The 21,864-nt window shown below is 36.5% G+C and overlaps 1 protein-coding gene across 2 annotated transcripts in view; it reads left to right on the plus strand.

Annotated features, from left to right (window-relative positions):
* LOC115880028 (GAS2-like protein pickled eggs) overlaps window positions 1-21,864 on the plus strand; it is a 272,661-nt gene that overhangs the window by 156,631 nt on the left and 94,166 nt on the right. For both annotated transcript variants that reach the window (XM_030897139.1, XM_030897140.1), the window contains exons 5-6: window positions 273-419; window positions 2,159-2,375. In XM_030897139.1, the coding sequence (XP_030752999.1) occupies window positions 273-419; window positions 2,159-2,375 (364 nt within the window). The remainder of the gene's footprint in view (window positions 1-272; window positions 420-2,158; window positions 2,376-21,864) is intronic.

A 21,864-nucleotide genomic window follows, 5' to 3' on the forward strand; every position in this document is an offset into this window, starting at 1 on the left:
CAATAATTATATGTGGAGCAACGTTTCGCAACTTTATCGCTTCTTCAGGCACTAAACATTTAGTATGAAATTTAAAAAAAAATTAGGCGGATTTTTTGTTTACATCCCAAAATGAAACTTAGATATAACTTAGATAATTCAAATGTAAATTATTTTGTTTACTGATTTGTTACTATTAATATACTATATATTAATGAAGGAATTTTTAAATTTATTCGTGTGATTTATTTGATATTAATTGTTTTTATTGAAGTATTGTGTTTTTTTTTCAGGGACAACGTCAGCAACTTTATTAATTGGTGCAGATTTTCCTTGGAAATCATCGAGTGCCTTCTATTTGAATCGGATGACTTAATCATGCGTAAAAACGAGAAACACGTCATACTTTGTTTGCTGGAAGTTGCCAGGAGAGGTGCCAAGTAAGTCATTATTTAACAAGTTATTTCTACTCTGACTTATAATATGTACCATAAAACAATTAAAATTTTAAACATTTTTAACTATTCCTATCAATTGGACAGTGAAAATACTATGTAACTTTTTGAGTCTTAAATAAGTGTAAATACTTCTACCGGTGGTATATTTCTACCCCAGGAACACGTCAATGATTTTTCTATGGTTTTTGTTTTTCCCTCACATACTCTCTTTGTAGTTGGATACAGTGTTGTCTATTGTTGGCTATACGGGCCCAAGTTATCCCTGCTACTTTTTTAATATCATGGTCCCATCTCAGGTTCGGTCTTCTTCCAATTCCTCGTCGGTACCATGCTGTAATTTTTGAGGTTCACCTGTTGTCCTTCTTCTTGCCAGGTGTCCTACCCATTGTCATTTGAGGGACTTGACTCTGTGGATGACATCTATTACCTGGGTCTTCCGTCGTATCCACTCTATTCTTTTACGGTCCCTCCTAGTTATTCCCAGCATATTTCGCTCCATCGAGCATTGTGCGAACTGCAATTTCCTTATGATATCCATTTTAGGTAACCACCGTTCTATGTCTCGTTGTCTTCTTTTCTCTCACAAGAAATATTCGTCTATCGCCACAATGCCATGCCCATGCCTTAAATATTGTTAATGTTTGTCTTTCAAGTAACGTTCAGAAAAGAAAATGAAGAAATATTTTTCTACAAGAAATCTTTGGTGGAGGCGATAAACATGTTTAACTATTTTATATTTACTGTTTTCAAAAAAAAGTTTTGTTGAAAATGGTTTGTTTTATTTTTACAAGTTGTTTTTAGTATAAATATTTTTAAGAAAGTAAGAAAGATCATCAATCGCATGTCGTTGACATATTTTTTTGGTAAATTCTAGACATTTGGGCGAGGTTTCAAGAAATGGTTTGCCTGTGCCTCCTTTGGCTCCTTTTCTTCTCGTCCTTCTTCTCGTCCTCTATTTTTTGTTTTGGAAGTTGGCATTGGCAAACCTAGTTTTAGGTGTCCAGGTGTAGTACACATTGGTCGAATGTTTTCTTCTTTAGATAGAGTGACATTCTAAGATCTGAATATGATTGAGTTTCTTCCGTAAGTACTCCATGCTAACTTAATTCTTCTGTTGAGTTCTGGTAGTAGAGATCTCGAGCTGTGTTATAAGTTGTCCCAAATATACATTCTACTATTTCCAGTGTTGTGTTATTTAGTAGAATGTCTTTTCTTTCCACTAGTTCTTCTATATTTTTGGTAAATTCATTTTGAGACCCACTTTATTGCTAATTGTGTTTATATAGTTCATTAATCTGTGCTTGTAGTTCTTAAGTACTATTGGCAATTGGGACTATGGCATCAACGAATTTTAGATAGTTAAGATATTCTCCATCTATTTTTAATTCTTTGTTGACATTATATTGATTTAAGTCTTATACGAAAATGACTTACCTTGATAGAAAATTTTTAAAGTCAGACTTAAAATTTAAATAATTTCAACTTTATGTTGAAATTGATGTAAGATTCAAATCATTTTGATTTTAGAAACATCTAAAGACTAAATATTTTAAGTCTTTTTGAAACTGGCTTTTTGCACATCTGCTTATCCATACATATAGATGTTATGGCTGAGAAAATGTACTTACTTAATCTACTGCCCCATTAGTAGTCTCTTTGATATTGTATAAATACACTTATTCCACTTTTATGTGGTGTAAAAAACGAATTATTTTGTTTAGATTTGGTATGTTGGCGCCCATGCTGGTCCAGATGGAACGACAAATCGATCGGGAGATCGCGGCGGACCAGAAGAAATTGGGCTTCAACGATGGAAACGAAAACAATAACGATCTGGATGACGACAGTGATAGTGAGTTTGAAGAAGAAGAACCGGTGATGATGTACGGACCAGTACCACAAATAGTTACTAACGATCTGAAGAGTTTAGACGAAATGGTAAGTTACTTTTTATAAAGTCAGATTTTTATAGCTACGCCAATAGATTTCTATAATGCGTCATTTTGTTTTTATAGTTGACGGTTTCGTTTTACATTTCTGATCTATTTTAAAGTTTTGTGTAATTTAAAACCAAAACATTTCTGTACCTTAGTATCATGCCGTGTCCAGACCTAGAGGCGCCTCATGCATTCAGTTTTTAGTACAACCTGACTGTGCATGTTAGTTTAACCAAATTAAAACTGTATAGTCCGGTTGAGCAACCAAAATCCGTGTGTTTTAATGTGATTCTAGATAATTTTTAAGGTAAAAAATGTATATACCTATGTGGCGGATTCATCTATCCAAAAAAATCCTTTATGGATATTTCGCCACTGCACTGCAAGAAAAATCTACAAAATAAAATAGTTATTTTTTGTAAACACTTCTGCGTTAAACCTAAACGGACGCTGCTTGTCAGAAGTTGTGTTTACAGTAATAAAAATTTGCCTAACAAAGAAAAAAATTCTTAACGTTTTGGAAAGTTTTCTCTTTCCGTCGTCGGAAGCAAAGAAATATAAAGAATCAAGAAAAAAACTATTTAAAATATTTAAATTGAACTATTCGAGACAGTGTTCCCAACTCTCAAAAATTTATCTCCCAAAAAATCTAAACACTCGCATCAAAAATCCCCAAAATATCCCGAAAAAACCCTAAAATATAAATAATAATAAATAAACAATTTGTTGTGTTTTAAGTGGTTGACCTTGAAACGTCTGATCACAGCAATGTAGCCAACTGTTCGAAACTTTCCATTAAAGCAATATCAAACCTTAAATCCAAACAACTAAAATCCCCACAACTGTTCTCCAAGATTCGGTGATTAAAATAAATAAATTATTTTGTTTTATTGATACTTTCCTATTAATTTTCAAAAATAGCAGTAGCGGTCTTATCGCCTCTTTGGTAGCGGTAAAATTCCATTGAAATTTTATCCCTAGATGTAGAATGTAGAATGTTTAGAAGGGGAGTTAATCACCGCGACCTTACAGATCTATTGTGTGTTCCCCTTTCTTGAGTTATAACGAGTTATAACTCATCATACAGTCTCAGGGCTTTGAGAAAAGCCAGTATCTGAGACGGCTCCACAGAGAGCCAGCTCTCCATCCTCGACATCAGACGTGCCAAAGTTCATGGCACGAATGGTCGTCGTCTCGGCGCACTCAGTGATAAGGTGTTCTGGTGTTTCCCCATTCCCCACAAAATCTGCATTCGCCGTTGTTTCTCAGTTTCAGCCTACTGAGGTGTTCGTTGAGGAGACAGTGTCCTGTTAGAAACCCCGTGACAATTCGAAAATTGGTTTTACTTAAATCAAGGAAAACCTGTGATTTTTCTCGGTCATAAGTTCTAAGGAACTTTTTCGAGTTTCTTAGACCGTTGGAGGACACCCATTCCAAGTTACGGATGGAGTCTTCTAGATTCTTCAGTTCCGCTTTCAGTTGGTTCCCGTTTGGAAAACAGAACGGTTCTGGTCCAGTTAGTGGAGTGTTCGCTCCTTTTCTAGCTAGATAATTGATTTTTCATTGCCTTCCATCCCTTGGTGAGCAGGCACCCAGAGTAGGAGGACTTTATTTTCTTTGCCTAATTTGTTGAGCTTCTCTAGGCATTCTTTGACCAACTTCGAATTGATGGTTACTGAGTTGATCGAGTTAAGTGCTGCTTGACTATCGGATAGGATGGCAATTTCCTGTTTTCGAGAGTTCCTATCTAAGATAAAATGTACGCATCTTTCGATAGCGCAAATTTCTGCCTGAAGGATACTGGGGTAGGTGCCCATTGGTTCGGAGTATTCAGTTTTCGGCCCAAATACTCCTATCCCTGTCCCTGCTTTGGTTTTGGAAGCATCAGTATACCACGTGATGGTATGGTCTTTTATATGCTGAGTAAGCGTTTCTTTCTTCCAATCCTTTTTATTACTCAAACTACAGTGAGGTGTTTCTCAAAGTTGTAAATTCTTGGTATGTCATCCACTGGGAGTTGGAGAAGTGGAATTTTCTTTTTGAGGGTGTTCCAAGCCCCTGACCTGAAAATTCTCCCAGTACTGTTTCCGTCAATGACCATTCTAATCATTGTCGCATTGACATAACTACCGACGACAATATGCAGTGGGGTTAGGTCTAGAATGACCTCCATTGCTGCTGTTGGACATGTTCTCATGGCACCTGTGATGCAGATACATGCCAGTCTCTTTACTTTGCACAGGTTTTGCCTTGCTGTACGTTGCTCTAGTTTTGTATACCAAGCAACTGCTCCATAAGTAATCATGGGTCTTACTATCATGGTAATACAACCAGCGCAAAATGTTAGGGGCGCAGCCCCACCTATTTCCCCCCAGTCTTCTGCATATCAGAGAGTCTTTGTGGCTTTGCTAGTAATGTTCTTAATATGCCTGTTCCAGAGAAGTTTACTATCCAGGGTTATTCCCAGATATTTCACTTCCAGCGATGGCAGTATTTCCTTTCCATCTAGATACATTCTTTTCAAGTTTTTCAAACTTCGCTTTCTGGTGAATGGCACTACTGCTGTTTTATCTGAGTTAATACTCAGCCCGACAGTCCTGCACCATCTCTCAGCGATGCGGAGTCCTCTTTGGATAATATCACACAGGGTGCCTTCATGTTTCCCCCGTGCAATGATGACTATGTCATCTGCATACCATATGCAGTGTATTCCCGCTAGAGTTAATTCTTCCATTAGTTCATCCACTACCAAGCTCCACAGTAGGGGGGAGGTCACTCCACCTTGTGGAGTTCCTTGCGTTGTTTTAACAACTACAGTTTTGGTACAACTGCTGTCGTGTTGAGAGCATTTCCCAAAACCAGCGAATTATCGTATTGTTCACCCCTCTTGTTTCAAGAGATCGCTTGACCACCTTGTGAGGTATATTGTCAAACGCCCCTGCAATGTCCAAGAAGGCACAAAGTGCTGTTTCTTTGCTATCCAGGCTTGCCTGTATTAGTTCAGTTAACTGGTACAGAGCAGTTTCTGTGTATCTGCCCGCTCTATATGCATGCTGACTATCGTGCAGTGGTTTAGATGATTTACTCTAATATGGTTGTCCACTACTTTCTCCATCGTTTTTAATATGAACGATGTGAGACTAATAGGCCTAAATGATTTGGGGTTAGCCCAGTCAGGTTTGCCTATTTTGGGTATGAATATTACTTTCGCTCTTCTACAGATGGTTGGTATATATCCCATAGCTAAGCTGCTTCTTGTAATGTTTAATAGATGGTGTGTAGCTATTTCCTCACCCTTCTTTAGAAGGGCAGGAAAAATCCCATCTATTCCTGCTGTTTTATAAGGCTGAAAGGTGTCAATAGCCCATTTCAGTTTTTGTTCTGTTATTACTAGCTTCGCCATCTCCCAGTCTTCCCTGTGAGGATTGTGGGGTTCGTCGGAGCTACTTGCGTATCAATAGATATGCTACCTGGAAAGTGTGTATAAAGTAGGAGGTTAGCTCTCTCTTCACCTCCTTCCGTGTAGCTTCCGTCAGGTTTCTTAAGTGCCATGTTGGGGATGGGCCCACTCTTGGCCATAGCTTTGTGTAGCCTAGCTGCATAAGTAGTTGAAGTGATGTTTTCGCAAAAGCATCTGAAGTCAGACCGCTTTGCCCTTCTAATCTTCTTATTATACTCAGTTAATTTCTCGGCGTAGAGCTGCCATTCGCCGCTGGGTTTGGCTCTGTTGAAGAGTCGTCGAACCTCCGATCTAAGATTGTCTAGCTTTTTGTTCCACCAGGGATTGTTGTTACTTTTTTGTATGCCCTTACTTGTGGGGCAACTAGATTCATATGCATCCAATATTGCACCACTGACTTCCTTTGCGTACCATTCTAGATACAGGTGGTTCCTAGCCCTACCTGCATCTATTTGGTCCAGGTTGTCTACGAGCTTGGTGTGGTATAGTTCCCAATCGGTTTTTCTTGGATTCCTTCGAATTTCAGTTTGGAGTATGATTCCTCCTAATTTGAACTCGATGATTCTGTGATCTGATAGGGAAGGTTCCGTTGAAACCCTCCAATCTTTCACGTAACTAGTTACACTAGCACTCCCGATTGTTAAATTTAATACTTCCGCCCGCGTTTTTGTCACAAACGTGGGGGTGTTCCCTATATTGAGAACTTCAACATTGTATGCTAAGAGGAATTCTAGTAAACACTCACCTCTAGTGTTAGTATTAGTGCTTCCCCATACCTCATTGTGCGTATTGGAGTCACATCCCAATAGCAGAGGTAGTCGCCGTTGGCTGCAGAATCGCACGAGCTCCTCTATTTCCGGAGGCGGTGTCTGCCCATCACCCGGAAAGTATGCAGAGGCAATCACGATATTTTTGCTACAACCCTCGATATTAGTTGAACCATGATTGGAACAAGATCTCGGGTTGTAAATTCTGAAACACATGTGTAGTTAATGTTGTTTCTTATAAGAATACAGGCTCGGGGAAATTCCTGCCTGTTATCATATATTACACTGGAATTTTTTCCAGACAAACCTTTAATTTGTCCCTGGTACACCCAGGGTTCCTGGGCTAGTACCATTACATATTGGTTTTTCTCAAAGAGTCTTGTGATTGTGGCGGAAGACTCTTTTGCATAGTGCAGGTTTATTTGGGATATCCCATGCATCAGGTTTCTGGGGTAGGTAAGGATCCCCTTGTTGTAGGGAGGACAGGGTATTTCCCATCCCCCCCTGGCAACAGATGTTCCTCCTCCGAGGAGTGGTCATCAACCTCCTCCGAGGATATACACCCTTTCACGGCTGGAGTTACGCCAACCGTGTCCTTCACAGTCGAGGAGCTTGTCTCCGGGTGAGGTACTTTAATAATAATTTTATCCCTAAAAATATCCCCAAAAAATTTTACTCCCTAAAAAAATCCCCATATAGATTTTTTCTCCCCAAATTTAGGGATAAAATCCCGGAGTTGGTAACACTGATTCGAGAACGCTTTACTTTTTAAAACAGATACGTCTACAAGAAATCGCTAACGTTCTGTTAAAATGACATTTTATATTAAGTTAAACTTCAAAATTAACAATTACTACCTGATAACAATTACTTAATAAGGTAAAACCAAAAAACCCAAATTTTCTGTATGATTATTTTTAAATTTTACGTATGTTATGTTTATTTATGTTATGTTCTTTAAAATCAAAGAAGCGATTGCCATACATTACTAACATCTACAGATGCATGAGCAATACATTTATTTTTATTAGATTGAATTAAAAAAGCCTCTTTTATTTTTCTTTTAGAGGCTATCGCTTCTTTCATTATAATTTTGGCGTTATTAAAATTTATTCTGTGCCCTGTGTCCCATGAATGCTGACAAATCTTAGATTTGTGAAAATCTCCCTTTCTTAAATAATCTTTATGTTCTTTAATTCTAACATTTAAGGGTCTAGATGTTTCACCAATGTAAAATTTATCGCATTCACAGGGTATTTGGTATATTACATTTTTTGTTTGTTGTTTTGTATTTATTGGTTTAGTATATGATAAAGTTGATCTAAGTGTATTTTGTGTTTTGAAAGATATTCGTATGTTATATTGTTTTCCTATCCTTCTTATTTTTTCCGAAACGCCTCGTATGTATGGAATTGTAAGTTGTATATATTGTGTATTGTTATCGTTGTGTCTATGATTTGGGGTTTGTATTTCGTTTAATGTTTTGTCAATAAAATATGGTGGATAGTCGTTTTTTATTAATGTATTTTTTATGTGGTTAACCATAAAAAATATTTGTGTTTTTTTAGGTTTAACGCCAGAAGTGTTTACAAAAAATAACTATTTTATTTTGTAGATTTTTCTTGCAGTGCAGTGGCGAAATACTCATAAAGGATTTTTTTGGATAATTTTTAAGGTGTTATGCTTCATTTAGAACCTTGCAATTAGTGGAAGAAATTAGTGGTTTCAATTACACTTTATTATATTTTTATTTACGATCATTCACAATGTTCAAAAAATACAATTAATTAAAATTAATAGAATATCCTAGCAACAGCTTGCGTTAGTCAGTTGTATCCATAGAGAAAGCCTTCTTCTTCTTTTTTTTTTGGTGGCTCTGCTACAAGGCAACCGCCAGCTCAATTTGAGAGTGACCAAGATGTTGACTGGCTCTAAACCATATCAAGGCCACTGATTCTTATCTGAGTAAAATGTATAATGGGTAAATTTTAATATAACTAACTTCTTTGAAGGTAACCTGTGACCTGTGACTGTAAAATGTTATTATTATTATTTATTAAATATATAAATGACGTGCTGAAAGGAAGATTATATCACAAACAAAGGCACTTAGGGTAGAGGTCACACAAACAGACTGCATTCGGAAACTGAAACAAAAAGAAAATAAAAAATAGAAAGTTGAGCATTATAATTTAATGCAATGGACTATCCTTAAGATAAGTTATCCTATTTTTTGAGCTAAGGGTTTTCTTATTTTGTTATTAAACGTGTAAATTTTCAATATACCTATTTCATGGGAAATTATTGGTAAAATTGCAATTTTTCTTATTCAATGTTTTTAAAAAGTAAAAAACGCACATTTAAAAAAATTATCACCGCTACTGGTAACTTACCTTTATTAAAAATATCGTTTTTATAGGAACTTGTATCCTAATAAATTTTTGGTCTCGAGATTTATTTCAAAAATGCTTTCGAAGTTAAACACAGAATAGTGGGTTATTAAAACAATCCGCCTAAATTAAAAAAATTGCACCTGCGCCGCTGAAATTCTAAAAATGTTGGTTCTTTGGTAGGAAATTTTCTTCTCTTCAATTTTTTACTCGTCACTTTTTTTCCTAAAATTCGTCGTTTTAGAGTTATTGAAGAAAAAGTAAAAAAAGGGCCATTTTTACCCTTTGTGGGGTGGTTTTGGTGTGACGGGCTCAACGGTTCATCGCTGGGGTTTCAGGATGTTTAAAGATCTACAAAATGAAGCTCCATGCAAAATTGCAGCTTGTCTCTAATTTGTTGAAGGTCACTCATGTAAAACGATGTATCGGCCCTGAGCTAGTAGTTAAACGACCAATGAAGCATCTACGGATGGAGCTAGTGGAGCTCTATATTCGCCCCATTTAAACTGTGTTTCGAAAATGCACAATTTGAAAGATATCGAAGAAAAAAAAATTGTTACATTACTGTGTATTTAAAACATTACGATCAATTATTTTGAAGTGGTTATTTCGCATCTTCCGCGCCACAACGAAAGTAAAATTATAGACTTTAATGTCTGACCCACATTTTTAATACGTTGTTACAAAATTTGCGTTATTTAACCTTTGAAACTCATCATTTTCAAAATATTATCATCGTTGACGACCTTAAGAAATATTAGCTTTTTTTTACGGAAAGCGAAACCATGCATAATTTTAATTAGAATTTTCTATTAAAATATTATTATTGTCAAAGACATTAAAGAGATGTCAATAAAAATTTTCTAATATTTAGCAAGGAAGAGAAACTAATAACAAAAAATACATTACACAACATAAATTGATGAATATTTGACAAGGGTTTTCCTTCATCAGCTTTTCTGTGACTGAAAGACCCGATACGTGTGATGTTATCTCTCTTCCGCACTCCGGACATTCAAAAATCTCATTGCTGTGTTGCCTTTTTACTTTTTGGTTGTTGCTGTTAACTGAGTTTACAATTTTTCTCTGTTGGGTTCTATTGTGCGCTACTTCCCAAGTAGCATTTAGACGTTATCTAACGTCGGGTATACGTCGCGTTCAATAAACCCGACGTCGGGTACCAACGTCGGTTCGACCGCCTGACGACCCTTATTTGCACCTAAATGGGGAATACAGATTCGGGTCGCCTCGACGTCGGTATCTGACCTAATAGGGAATGTAATTCTAACAATTACCAACGTCATATTATGTTGGATTTTAGTTACTTAAAATTCGTCGCTAAGCACTTACGTTACGTTTGGTTTCATATTCGTTACCAAGAATACATAAAAACCTAACCAAACTACCTAATTACAAATGGATTCATAATCACTCCTCGAATATAACAAGTGCCTATCTAATTTCATATTATAATAATTCTGAATGATTAATCCAGACATCAGTTTTGTCAACGGAAGTCACTTTCTTGATATATCTGATTAAAATACTCCGGAAAACAAGGAGCGCCTTCAAAACTAGGTAGATTTATAAAATAAAAATATCTATAAAAAAATAACTCCCTAAATATTATTTTAATTTTCTAGCTGGTTTAATCATAAAACTGTACTGTGGTTCCCCCCAAACTCAACCTTATCAATATTATTCTACTAGAAATCGAAATGTGAATATAAATTTTAAAAACAAAAAACGAGTTTAAAATGGCTGACAATCGGATACGTGTTAAGAATGGCGGATTTCTGTGTCCGACTTAATATGAACTACCAATATACCAATTCCGACCGGGTCTCCAACATTAGTCGTCTCACACGATCGAAGTCATCAAACCGGACGACCGGCAATCGTATTATGACGTATATAATTCCAACGTACGCCACGTAACCTCAATTTGCGTTTTGCGTATCAGTGATTTGTGGATTTGTGCAACTATATATTAGTTTTTGTTTTCTCGTTAAAAAAAATGGGCAGCCACTTTTTTAAGCCTAACTTCACATGTCGGAGGAGGATGGGGTCTGCTGGTATCCTAAGCTAAAAAATGAAATTAAGATGCACCAGTGTAATGCAGCATCTCTTCCGGATAAAAAGCATTTACGGGTGGAGGCAAGGCATCACTACTACTATTATTATTTTGCAAAAGCCTCGACCTCTTTCTCTAAAATGTAGATGAATGTCTAAATGCCTTTTTAGTGTTTTTTTAGGCATAATAAAAAATTTAAGTTTGTTTACAAAAACTTTTTATTAGGTTATGTTCATGATGTTCATTAGGTCGCAAATGCTACTTAATGGGTTGTATTTACGGACATAAATAGAGATACGTAAATTAGGTTATAAATATGAACATAAAATACAACAAAATATAATTGGACGTTACTTTAGGGATTATCAGTGAGACGTATCCTATTCGGACAACGGGTAGACGTCGGGCTAGTTCAAGTATATGTACGTCGTGCAAGCCAACGTGGGAACGACTTTGGGAAATTAATAAAAATGGTACGTTGTTATTTTGCACAAAGTCCGACGTCGCTTCAGGTCAGATTTAGTTCGAAGTCAGATAGATGCTACTTGGGTTCTTCCCACTCATTCTGCATGTTTATCCCCTTTAAGTTTTCGTGGAGAATATCCTTGTACCTAAGTTGTCCACCTATTCTTAACAGTTATCTAAGGTGTCTCTGTTGCAACTTGTTTAATGCGTTCGTGTGCTGGCTGTACGACAGCCAGGTTTCGTTTCCTTATAACATGGTGCAGATTATTATTGCTCGGTATGTTGCAAGTTTCGTTTTTGTACCCAAAAATGCTGGTCAATATTGGCCTTTTCCGAAATCAAACTGCCGAGGCAATTGAATTCCTCTACACATTCCATTAGTTCTTCTTCGATTTTTATAGCATTGTTGTGATCTTCTGGGGGAGTGCACATGATTTTAGATTTATCCATGTTCAGCTTAAAACCCAAAGCCTCGTAGGCCCAGGTATATGTGTTCAACATTTCTTGTAATTGCCCTAACGTTTTTGCAAGTAGAGCACAGTCATCAGCGTATGGAAGTTCTGTGACATCCATTCCTCTCTCCTGAAGTTTGCTATCCACTATAATATGCCATGAATATGTTCAATAGGAGAGGAGCTAAGATCCCTGCCTAACTCCTGTACAGGGTGGGTCAAATTCGACGCTTTTAAATGGAAACACCCTTTTCTATAGGAGATAGACAAAAACTAATATCGGTGTCTGGAGCTCAATTTCTGTCAAAAACATTATGGTGAAAACCGCATATCGATATCTGTTACCGTTTCGGAGTTACGGGGTGTTTTTTAAAAATTTTGCATTTTTAACAAATCGCTGTAACTTTTTTGCTATGGAAAATTTTGAATTTTTATGAAAATATTTCCAAAGAACCTTTTTACGTAGAATTTAATGGTTTAAGTATAATTTTTTTAAAATTAATAATTTAAGAATTATCTACAGAAAATTTGATTTTTTATACTTGACACCCTGTATATTTTTGATTTATTGAAAAGAATTTAAAATTACCTTTCCAAAAATATAAAACACTTGATATTTTCCTCGATTCCTCTTCGTGATATAGAGTATATAAAAATTCGCTTGCTTTTAAATAAGTAGGCTTCGAACGGCACCGGCTGTAATGCAAAAAATTCTAGCTGTGAACATCAATTCAAACGAAAATAATATTTGCTATGAGAGATGCAGACTTTTATAACAATTTAAAATATATTTAACCAACATCAACACATTTAAACTATATCTAACAACAATAAAAATAAATAGCAAACCAAGACATGAGATTTTGCTACAGGTGTTCGACATATCAACCGTCTTCTGTTATGGACAGAGGGGGCAGTTTTTGAAAATTTCTCGCGGAATTCATTAACTCAGTAGGGGTGAAAGATACCCTCTTATAACTGCTAAGAATTTTTAATTCTTGTCTAGATTATACGGAAGAATAAGGAACCTTTATTCTTCCGCAAATATATCCATAGCATTAGATCCATGGGTACGAAGTCAGGCGGCCTCGACGGCCAACGGCTGGGATCTTGGTTAGCTATCCAATTATTCTTGAAATTGGCTGCAAAAATTTGCTGATAACTTAAGCGTTCAGAGGCGGTACGTCGTTTTGCTGGAAAAATATGTTTTTGAATTCCATTAAGGGCATATCATCAATAAGTGGTCCAAAGCCTACTATTTAAAAGTGGCGAACTTATAAAAATTCTGTATTTCGAAGGGGATTATAACAAAATATCAAGTGTGCTATATTTTTGGAAAGGTAATTTTAAATTCTTTTCAGTTAATTAAAAATATAGAGGGTGTCCCAAATAAAAAATATTTTTTCTGTTGATAACTCTTAAATTATTAATTTTAAAAAAATTATACTTAAACCATTAAATTCTACATAAAAAGGTGCTTTGGAAATATTTTCATAGAGATATAAAATTTTCCATAGCAAAAAAGTTACAGTGATTTGTTAAAAATGCACATTTTTGAAAAACACCCCGTAACTCCGAAACGGTAACAGATATTGATGTGCGGTTTTCACCATCATATTTTTGATAAAAATCGAGCTCCGGACACCGATATTAGTTTTCGTCTATCTCCTATAGAAAAGGGTGTTTTCATTTAAAAGCGTCGAATTTGACCCACCCTGTACTTGTCAGGAAGGAATCGCTCAGTGATCCATGATCTAACACTCTTGACTTGTTGTTATGGAGGTTTTTACACACTGTATGAAATTTGTTGGGTACTCCGAACTTTTTCATAATTGCCGAAAGCGCATCTCTGTTCACAGAGTCGAAGGGTTTTGTTAGGTCGATGAATGCAACATAAAGTTTACATTGCGGCTCTTTTAATTTTTCCTGTCGTTGGCGGACGGAGAATATGGAATCGACGGTGCCGCGGTTGGTGCGAAACCCCGTTTGCGATTCTGGTGTGGATGCAGGCGGTTTGACATCATTTTTACAAGAATTTTTCCTCCGATAGCCAGTAGTGAAATTCTATAACTTCTACCTCTACATGCAAAATATAAAAGACAACCTTCGTATGGAGCTTGAAAAATGGTTTTCATTTGCTCACTGCATTGATTGGGATTATATCAGGGTTGGCATGATTTAAATCATGATTTAAATCAAGTGATTTTTTAAATTTTAATCATGTGATTTAAATCAGAAAGAAATAATTTTATTGAAAATTTATAATAAATAAAAAAATAACTGTAAAAGTTATAAAAATGTGTCCTAGAAAACTAGAAAAGGTATTTCTATAACAGATATAACACATAATAAATCGAAAAACAATTGCAAATGTTATATGTATAAGTGACAAAAATTCGCTGTTCGAATACATAATCATTCGCAAAGTCTAGTAGGTTCTTCTGATATAGAGACTATATCTTCATTCCCGAGAATCTATAATCGTTTTCAGAAAATGTGTTGCTTTATATTTTTTTTGAAATGGTTGTATGTTTCCAAATTCCTACCGACATTTTGATCTGCAGAAGTACTTTTTTTACACTTTGATATTAGATAATACATACTAATTTCATTCTCGACTTAAGACTATTTCCGAACAATAGTGTATTGTTTTATTAGGAGTAAAAATAAAAATACTTTGTTTGACGATGCTGTACCTTTGAGGACCATCGTAAAGCTATTCCGACGTTACAGGGAGCCACAAAAAGTACATTTTTACTCCGAATAGAACATTAATATTTTGTAACGTTTTCTTGACACAATGCAAACGGCAGCTTTTCGTCTTTGGGGGCAGTCGTAGGTTCGTTTTTTCATTTTTCTTTTTTTTTATTAGGTGTTATAATTAATCAATAAAACAATAATTATTGGGCGCCAGGACATTCACTCAGAAATAATAGATCTCTTTACCCCAACTTAAATTTATTTATAATTAAAAAAATATTAGACAAGGACAGTAATTGATGTGGATGAAGTTAGGTTTTTAAAATGAATTAATATTTAAGAAAAATAAGTAATCAATATTTAAATGTATGATATAAAAAATAGTATCACTTGTTTTGTTGATCAAAAATCATTGACATATTAATATTAAATTACGCAAAATAAAGTTAAATAAGTACCTCAAACTAACGCAGTTCATGAACCTTGTTCTATGCGCACATAATTCCGTCAATCAATCAAAAGTTAATTAAATAAATATGTCAAGTGACACCATCACAAAATACTTGACAAGATATTAAAATATATAAAAATTTGTATATTTAAAATTAAGAAAATTATATTTTAATAATGAAATTCAAAATTGATATCTAATAATTACATAATTAATTACGTAATTCGTCAACAGTAAGTAAATAGATTTGAAATGAGTTATTAAAAAAATGTGAAATCTGGCCTGATTATCCGGTGCAATTCCAGGCTTTGGCTCGTCCTTCTGGATGGTGTGTGGACGCTAGGTGTGGGAGCTCATCCCCAATCTACCACAGCCTCGAACAGCCCCTTACAATACCACCAGCCATGTGGAAATCAAACATGGATCATAGATACAGGCTCTCGTACCTCAAACCACCAATCACGACATATAACTCGCCATGTAACTGGGCGGTAAAACCCTGGAAACGACACAACTTATGCACAAAATGCATTTTAGAAATTTTAGAACTTACCTCACAATGCTGAGGGTTTACTCAAAAATTAAATTCATGACAGGACAACCAAAACCACGTTTAGAAAATCTGTAAAGAGATAAGGTTGAACCAAAAGAGTAAAAATGTGATGAAGATCAAACTTACCACAAAAATACCCATGAAAACTTAAAATTGATTCCTTCCCCAAATGCCAGGAACCACTAGGACTACATTCCAAAAGTTAATAGAATTAAAAAGTTTAAACTTTTTCGGATGACTTCAGATAAGTATGTCGATGTTTACGCCACGAAATCTGAATCAAAAATGGTGACTTCCGATGGTCAAAAAGATGCTCTAGTTCTGCGCCGACAAGGGCAAGTACGATCCACAGAGTGTCCGAAATTAGTCAGAACTAATTCGGTAGGGTGTATGTTGGGTTGCCAATAGTATCGTTTTATTAAAACGTTACAATTTATTTTAAAACATACCAAATAATTCTTTAATCAATTTCAAACATTGCAAATAATATCAACAGTAATCGAGCAACAATTTGTACTCGATATTAAACTTAATATCAGTTTAATAATATATTTTTGTACTTTTATGCCTAGGCGTTAAAATGACAAAAGTTATTATTTTTGAGATTTGTTTGAAAAAAAATCCTTTTGATCTGAAGCGATCGACTTTTTTGCGGAATATATAAGTGACCGATGTGAAAAATGACACGCGCCGTAGAATTGTTAATGTTATCGGTATGGGGTAGAGTTATAAAGATTTAGCTACTTTAATTGGAAATAAGTCCTAGTCATTTGGAAATCCGATTTAAATATTGTTTTGAATTAAAATCAAAAAAATCTGATTTAAATAAAAAAAATCTAATTTTTTCCAACCCTGGATTATATACAGCGTTCGCAATTTTATTGACGTTGATTTAATTGGCGGAGATAATTTAAGTTTAAGACTTCGCATAAAACGGTACAAGGCTACCAGATAATTTATATCGCTTATTATTTTATATTATTAGATGGAATTCTAAATGCTATCTCGGCGACATTTAACCATCCACGCCTAGCTGCCTGGTTTCCTACAGCACGGTTAACTACTACGTACATCACTTTCTTCAAAAGTCAATTATTGAAAGATCGACGTAACATTTAAGTTGTGAATGAAACGATTTAATGATCGATATTTATTAATTTTATGGCTGAAAGGTTCTAATGCCACTATAAATACCACCACTCGGTATAAACAACAGTTTATTTTTGTAACAAATGAATAAGCTACGGTATTTGCCTGTCATATGTTTTTAGTAATTTTACAATTATTTTTACTCATATCTGAGGATTATGTATGAAAGGAAGCCAATAATTAATCGATCAAACGAACTTACCTGTGAAGTTCGATCGTAATTATATGAGGCTCCAGTCCGAGATATCACTTGAATACTATGTAGTACGCGCCACTGCGTTCTCGCCCACACTGTTTAAAGACACAGCGCCCCTCTCCTCCAACTGCCCGTTCCCGTCTCCTGCCACCCAGCCGTGCCTCATTTTTTTTTTTTAAGTTTTTGTTTTACTTTTGTAAGCTTACAAACTATTGGGTAGTGGGGTGGGAGGGTTGTGATATCTCGGACTGGAGCCTCATATAATTACGATCGAACTTCACAGGTAAGTTCGTTTGATCGATTAATTATAATTCGGCTCCAGTCAAGATATCCTGAATACTAATATCTAGTTGTTTAAAGATATTTAGTTTGTAAGTCTTGAATTCAGGAAATGTTAACCACAAAATAAATATTTATGCATCAAATATTTATTAATTAAAACAAGAACAAAAGTAACTCTTAATAGCCAGTCAAAAGCCGGAACAAATATCATAGATAACCGAAATATTATGATAACCGCAACTATCTACTGCAAACTAGTCAGTAAAATAGTCTCTAATAATGTTGATTGGTCCCTAAGAGGGCAATTGTAAAATACAGCAAAACACATCGAAGAATCACTCCAACCCGCTGATTTACGAATCACGTCCATAGAAAGGCCTTTACGATGTGCATCAGATGTAGACGCGTGACGTGTTGAATGGGCCTTAAAAATGGAGGTATCGATTCCAGCTGCCTCGAGAGCTTCTTTTACCCAACGGCTCAGGGACTGTTTTGAGGCCGGACCATGCGGCTTCCTTATCGTGCGAAAAAACACGTCAGGGAGAGTATTTCGCACGTCTTTTGTTATGTCTAAGTACTGTTGAATTAATTTTGACACACATAGAATTGGTCTCGCATGGAAGAACGGTAAGGTTAAGACGGGTTGTTTCTTCTTGGGGCCGGACGTTTTTATTTTGTCTGGAATAATGATGCGGATGCCCCGCTCGTCCTCAAAGATGTTTGAGCATTTTATCAGTGAAAGTGTCTGTATCCGCTGCCCTGTTGCAAGAGCCAATAGGGTTATTAATTTGGTGGATACGAACTTCAAGGAGGTCTGGGTGGATTCTTCGAAGTATTTCAGGACATCTTTGGGATCCCATGTGGTATCATACTTAGGACGAGGTGGACGTTGTCTGAAGATGCTCTTCATAAATCTTTTAACCACTGGGTCATCCCAATCGGCTTCTTGAACTATTAAAGATATTGCTGATCGGTGCGAATTGGAAGGAACCATATGAATGGTTAGTTTTCTCCAAAATGTCTTGTAAGAACATCAGAATTCTTGGTATATTTTTCTCGAATGGGGACGCCGTCTGTGATAAACAATAATTCCACCACATCTTCAGAGATGAGTTGTACTGACGTATAGTTGAATCTGTCATTGATCCAAGCATCGTAGTGGCCACATTTTCAGCTAGACCTTTTCGGCAAAAAGCTTGCCTGACAGCTTCGCGGCAGCCAGGATAAGGGTCTTGTGAAGCGGGTGTTTGGTTAAGCTGTAATTAGAAATTAGCATGTAGTCATTCGGTCCAAAATATAAAGGTGATCCTTCGACTAATTTTATAAAGAGTGGATACCAGCATTGCGCTTCTCAGAGTGGGACTATCAATATACCCGTTGCCTTATCAATAATAATCTTTTGAAGTACCCTCAGAATTAATGAGAATGGTGGAAATCCGTAGAAATTAAGATTATGCCAATTTACAGTAAACGCATGGAAACCAAGAAATGAATAAATGAATAAACTGGGAACCAAGAAATGTAGCGTGAACATTTCTTGTTATCTGTAGAAGCAAATAAGTCCACCTCTGGTAACCCGAAATGAGCGACAACTTGAGAGAATAACGCGTCATTTAAACTCCACTCAGTTTCAGGCGGTAGAATTCTAGAAGCTTGATCCGCCGCTTGGTTCTGCGAGGACGGAATATATGATGCGAACACCCACAGGTCTCTATGTTCGCACCATTGCCACAAGGCTCTGGCTAATAAATTCAAACTGGAATGCTGTATACTACCCATCTTGTTTACATACGCCAGGGCTGTTGTATTATCAGTTCGAATGAGTATATTGCAGTTAGATAGGTTGTGAGCAAAATGTTTGACACCGAGAATTATAGCTTGGAGTTCTAAAAAATTAATATGATGGCTCTGAAACTCTGTAGCCCACCAACCATTTACTCTCTGGCCATTACACGCCGCCCCCCAACCTGTCAAACATGCATCGGTTGATATTTCTAATATAAAATTATCGTTTTTTATGTAGTTGAATGTTTTCTGAATATTATTCTTCCACCAAAGGATATCCATTTTAGCATCAGGCGACAGACCTATTTTTGCAGAATAATTATCGTTATTTTTTAGTAACGCTAAATACTTGGTTCTTTCAAGGAACTTGGTATACAACCAACCGTATCTAGCGGCCGGACAAGCAGACGTTAGTAATCCAATAAATTGTGCAATGTATTGGATACAAAAGACTGAATCTTCATTTTCCAGGAATTTATTACTAAATATTAATATTTTGTCTCGTTTATCTGAGGGTAATTCCAATGTCATTAAATTGACGTTGAATATAAATCCCAGAAATTTAAATTTCCTGCTTGGAATTAGCACGCTTTTTTCTTTATTTACCAGGAAACCCATTGTAATCATAAGATTGTACGTCCTTCGTACCTTATTTAGGCAGTCATCATATGACGATCCTAGGATCAAGAAATCGTCCAAGTAGTTGACACATAAAATGCCTTCAGATCGTAAAATCTGCACAATGGGTTTCATGATTTTAGTAAAAGTGAAAGGGGCTGTACTTAGCCCAAATGGTAAGCATTGAAACTCATATAGAGATTCTCTGAAATAAAAACGCAAGAACTTCCTATGAGATTTGTCAACATTCACCATATAATAGGCGTCTTTGAGATCCAAAGTAGCTCCGAAACAATTACCCTGAATAAGTCTCATTGCTGACCTGTAGTCCTCCATTTTAAAATGGCGAACTTCAACAAACTTATTTAGTTCACGAAGATTCAGGATAAATCGTTTCTTACCGTTAGCCTTCTCTGTTAAGAAGATTCTTGAGACAAATTGGTTCGAGGCTACTGTGCACTTTTTTACTGCTCCTACAAGAAGCAAGTGGTCTAACTCAATATCAATTAAGCGCATATCGTCTACGGATAGATTTAGGTTTCTGGAGGTTTCGTCTTGCCTAGGCATTTCACAAAACGGTATTTTATAACCTCGGATCCAATCCAAAATTACCGTATTAGAGGTGATATTTGTCCATTCCTTATAAAAGTAACGAAGGCGGCCGGCATAGCCAACCTTGGTGCCACTTACCGTTTCTAATTCCTTGGCCGTCGTCCCTCCCTGCGGGGTTGATCGTACCATGGAGCAGCTCGGCGTTGTCCCGAAGAGTGACCCTTTATAGGCCGCGCCTCCTTCGTACGACGGGCCGGGTGTCGGTAGTTTAAATTGGACTGTACCGGTGGGGTCTTGGTTATTGCTGTCCCCCCCCTTTTTAAACCGCGAGGATGGACCTGGTACACTTGCAGGAACTTTGAGATCTTTGCTAACGCTTTCAATCGCTTTAACGCTCTTTATATTTTCTGCTAGGTCCGACCCAAACAGGAGATCTGTTGGCGGAAAGTTCTGGATTAGATCTTTTATCCCCTTATTTAGAAGCCGATAAATTAAGTTTCGTCTATTCAGAGACATCCTGTGAAACAGGTTGGTAAAAATCCGGCTAGAATCTGTCAAGCTAGAGATCAATTTCTCATGTAAAGCCTGAGGCATTGTATATGTCCCAAGCAATGTATTAAGAGATTCTGCAATGGCACAAATGCCTTTAGCTAACTATGACTGGGCCGATACAATCGACTGATCCTTTGTTAGGGCAGATTTAGAAAGAATTGCTGCTATTTCCGGATTAATTTGCGGTGGCGAGAGCTCGGAAAGATTATACGGTAGTTCGTAGCGATCTAACAAAGACGTACTGTCATCCTTTTTGAGTCCATTTTGTAAAATGTACCTCCACCTAGGCACTAAGGCTTCATGTATTTTGAATTTAGTACTAGATGACTTTTCAGGGTTCAACCCTAAAATATTAATCACATTGTCGGGTAAATTTTGTGATTCATCCGAAAGTTCGACGTCACTATGCAAGAATAATGTATGATCGCCGTTGTTATTCTCATTTTCGACGTTACCCACATCGATATTTCTTATGAGCGGACTACAAGTCCGGTCTCGTTGATTATCACTTCCATCATTCAATGATGGTGATAATAATGTGCCGTGCCAGCTGTCGGCGACCTTTCACTCTGTCGACAAGACGAGCGAGCGCGCGATAAACGTGGTGTACGTCTTCCGGTCGGTTGAAGTGCTTACAGAGCGCCTTCTGGACCGTGAACGTGATTTCTGTACTAATTCACGCTCTAACCGGCAAAATCCTCCTCTCAAAGCTTTCACGGTCTCGCTTCAAGCGATCCGCAAAGGCCAGAAGGCATCGTCGTCACTGCTCGTGGAGGATCGACGGCGACGTTTTTATGATGTTTTTTAATCTTCCTCGATTTCTCGTCTTTGGGCATTATTACTCTCTAAAAGAGATCTCTAGAAAGTAACGGATTATGAATAAATGTTTTAGTATTGTTTACTTACAAATAAGCAATCCGCTAGACCAATAATAATGCACTGCAATCAATTTTGGCTGTAATCGGAATCGACGTAATATGGATCTGAAAACCGTCGACACAGCGCGTGCGAGCACACAAAGCACAATGAGGCACGGCTGGGTGG

This window comes from Sitophilus oryzae, unplaced genomic scaffold, assembly GCF_002938485.1.
Source record: "Sitophilus oryzae breed Bouriz unplaced genomic scaffold, Soryzae_2.0 scaffold_1604_pilon_pilon, whole genome shotgun sequence".
Lineage (NCBI taxonomy): Eukaryota > Metazoa > Arthropoda > Insecta > Coleoptera > Curculionidae > Sitophilus > Sitophilus oryzae.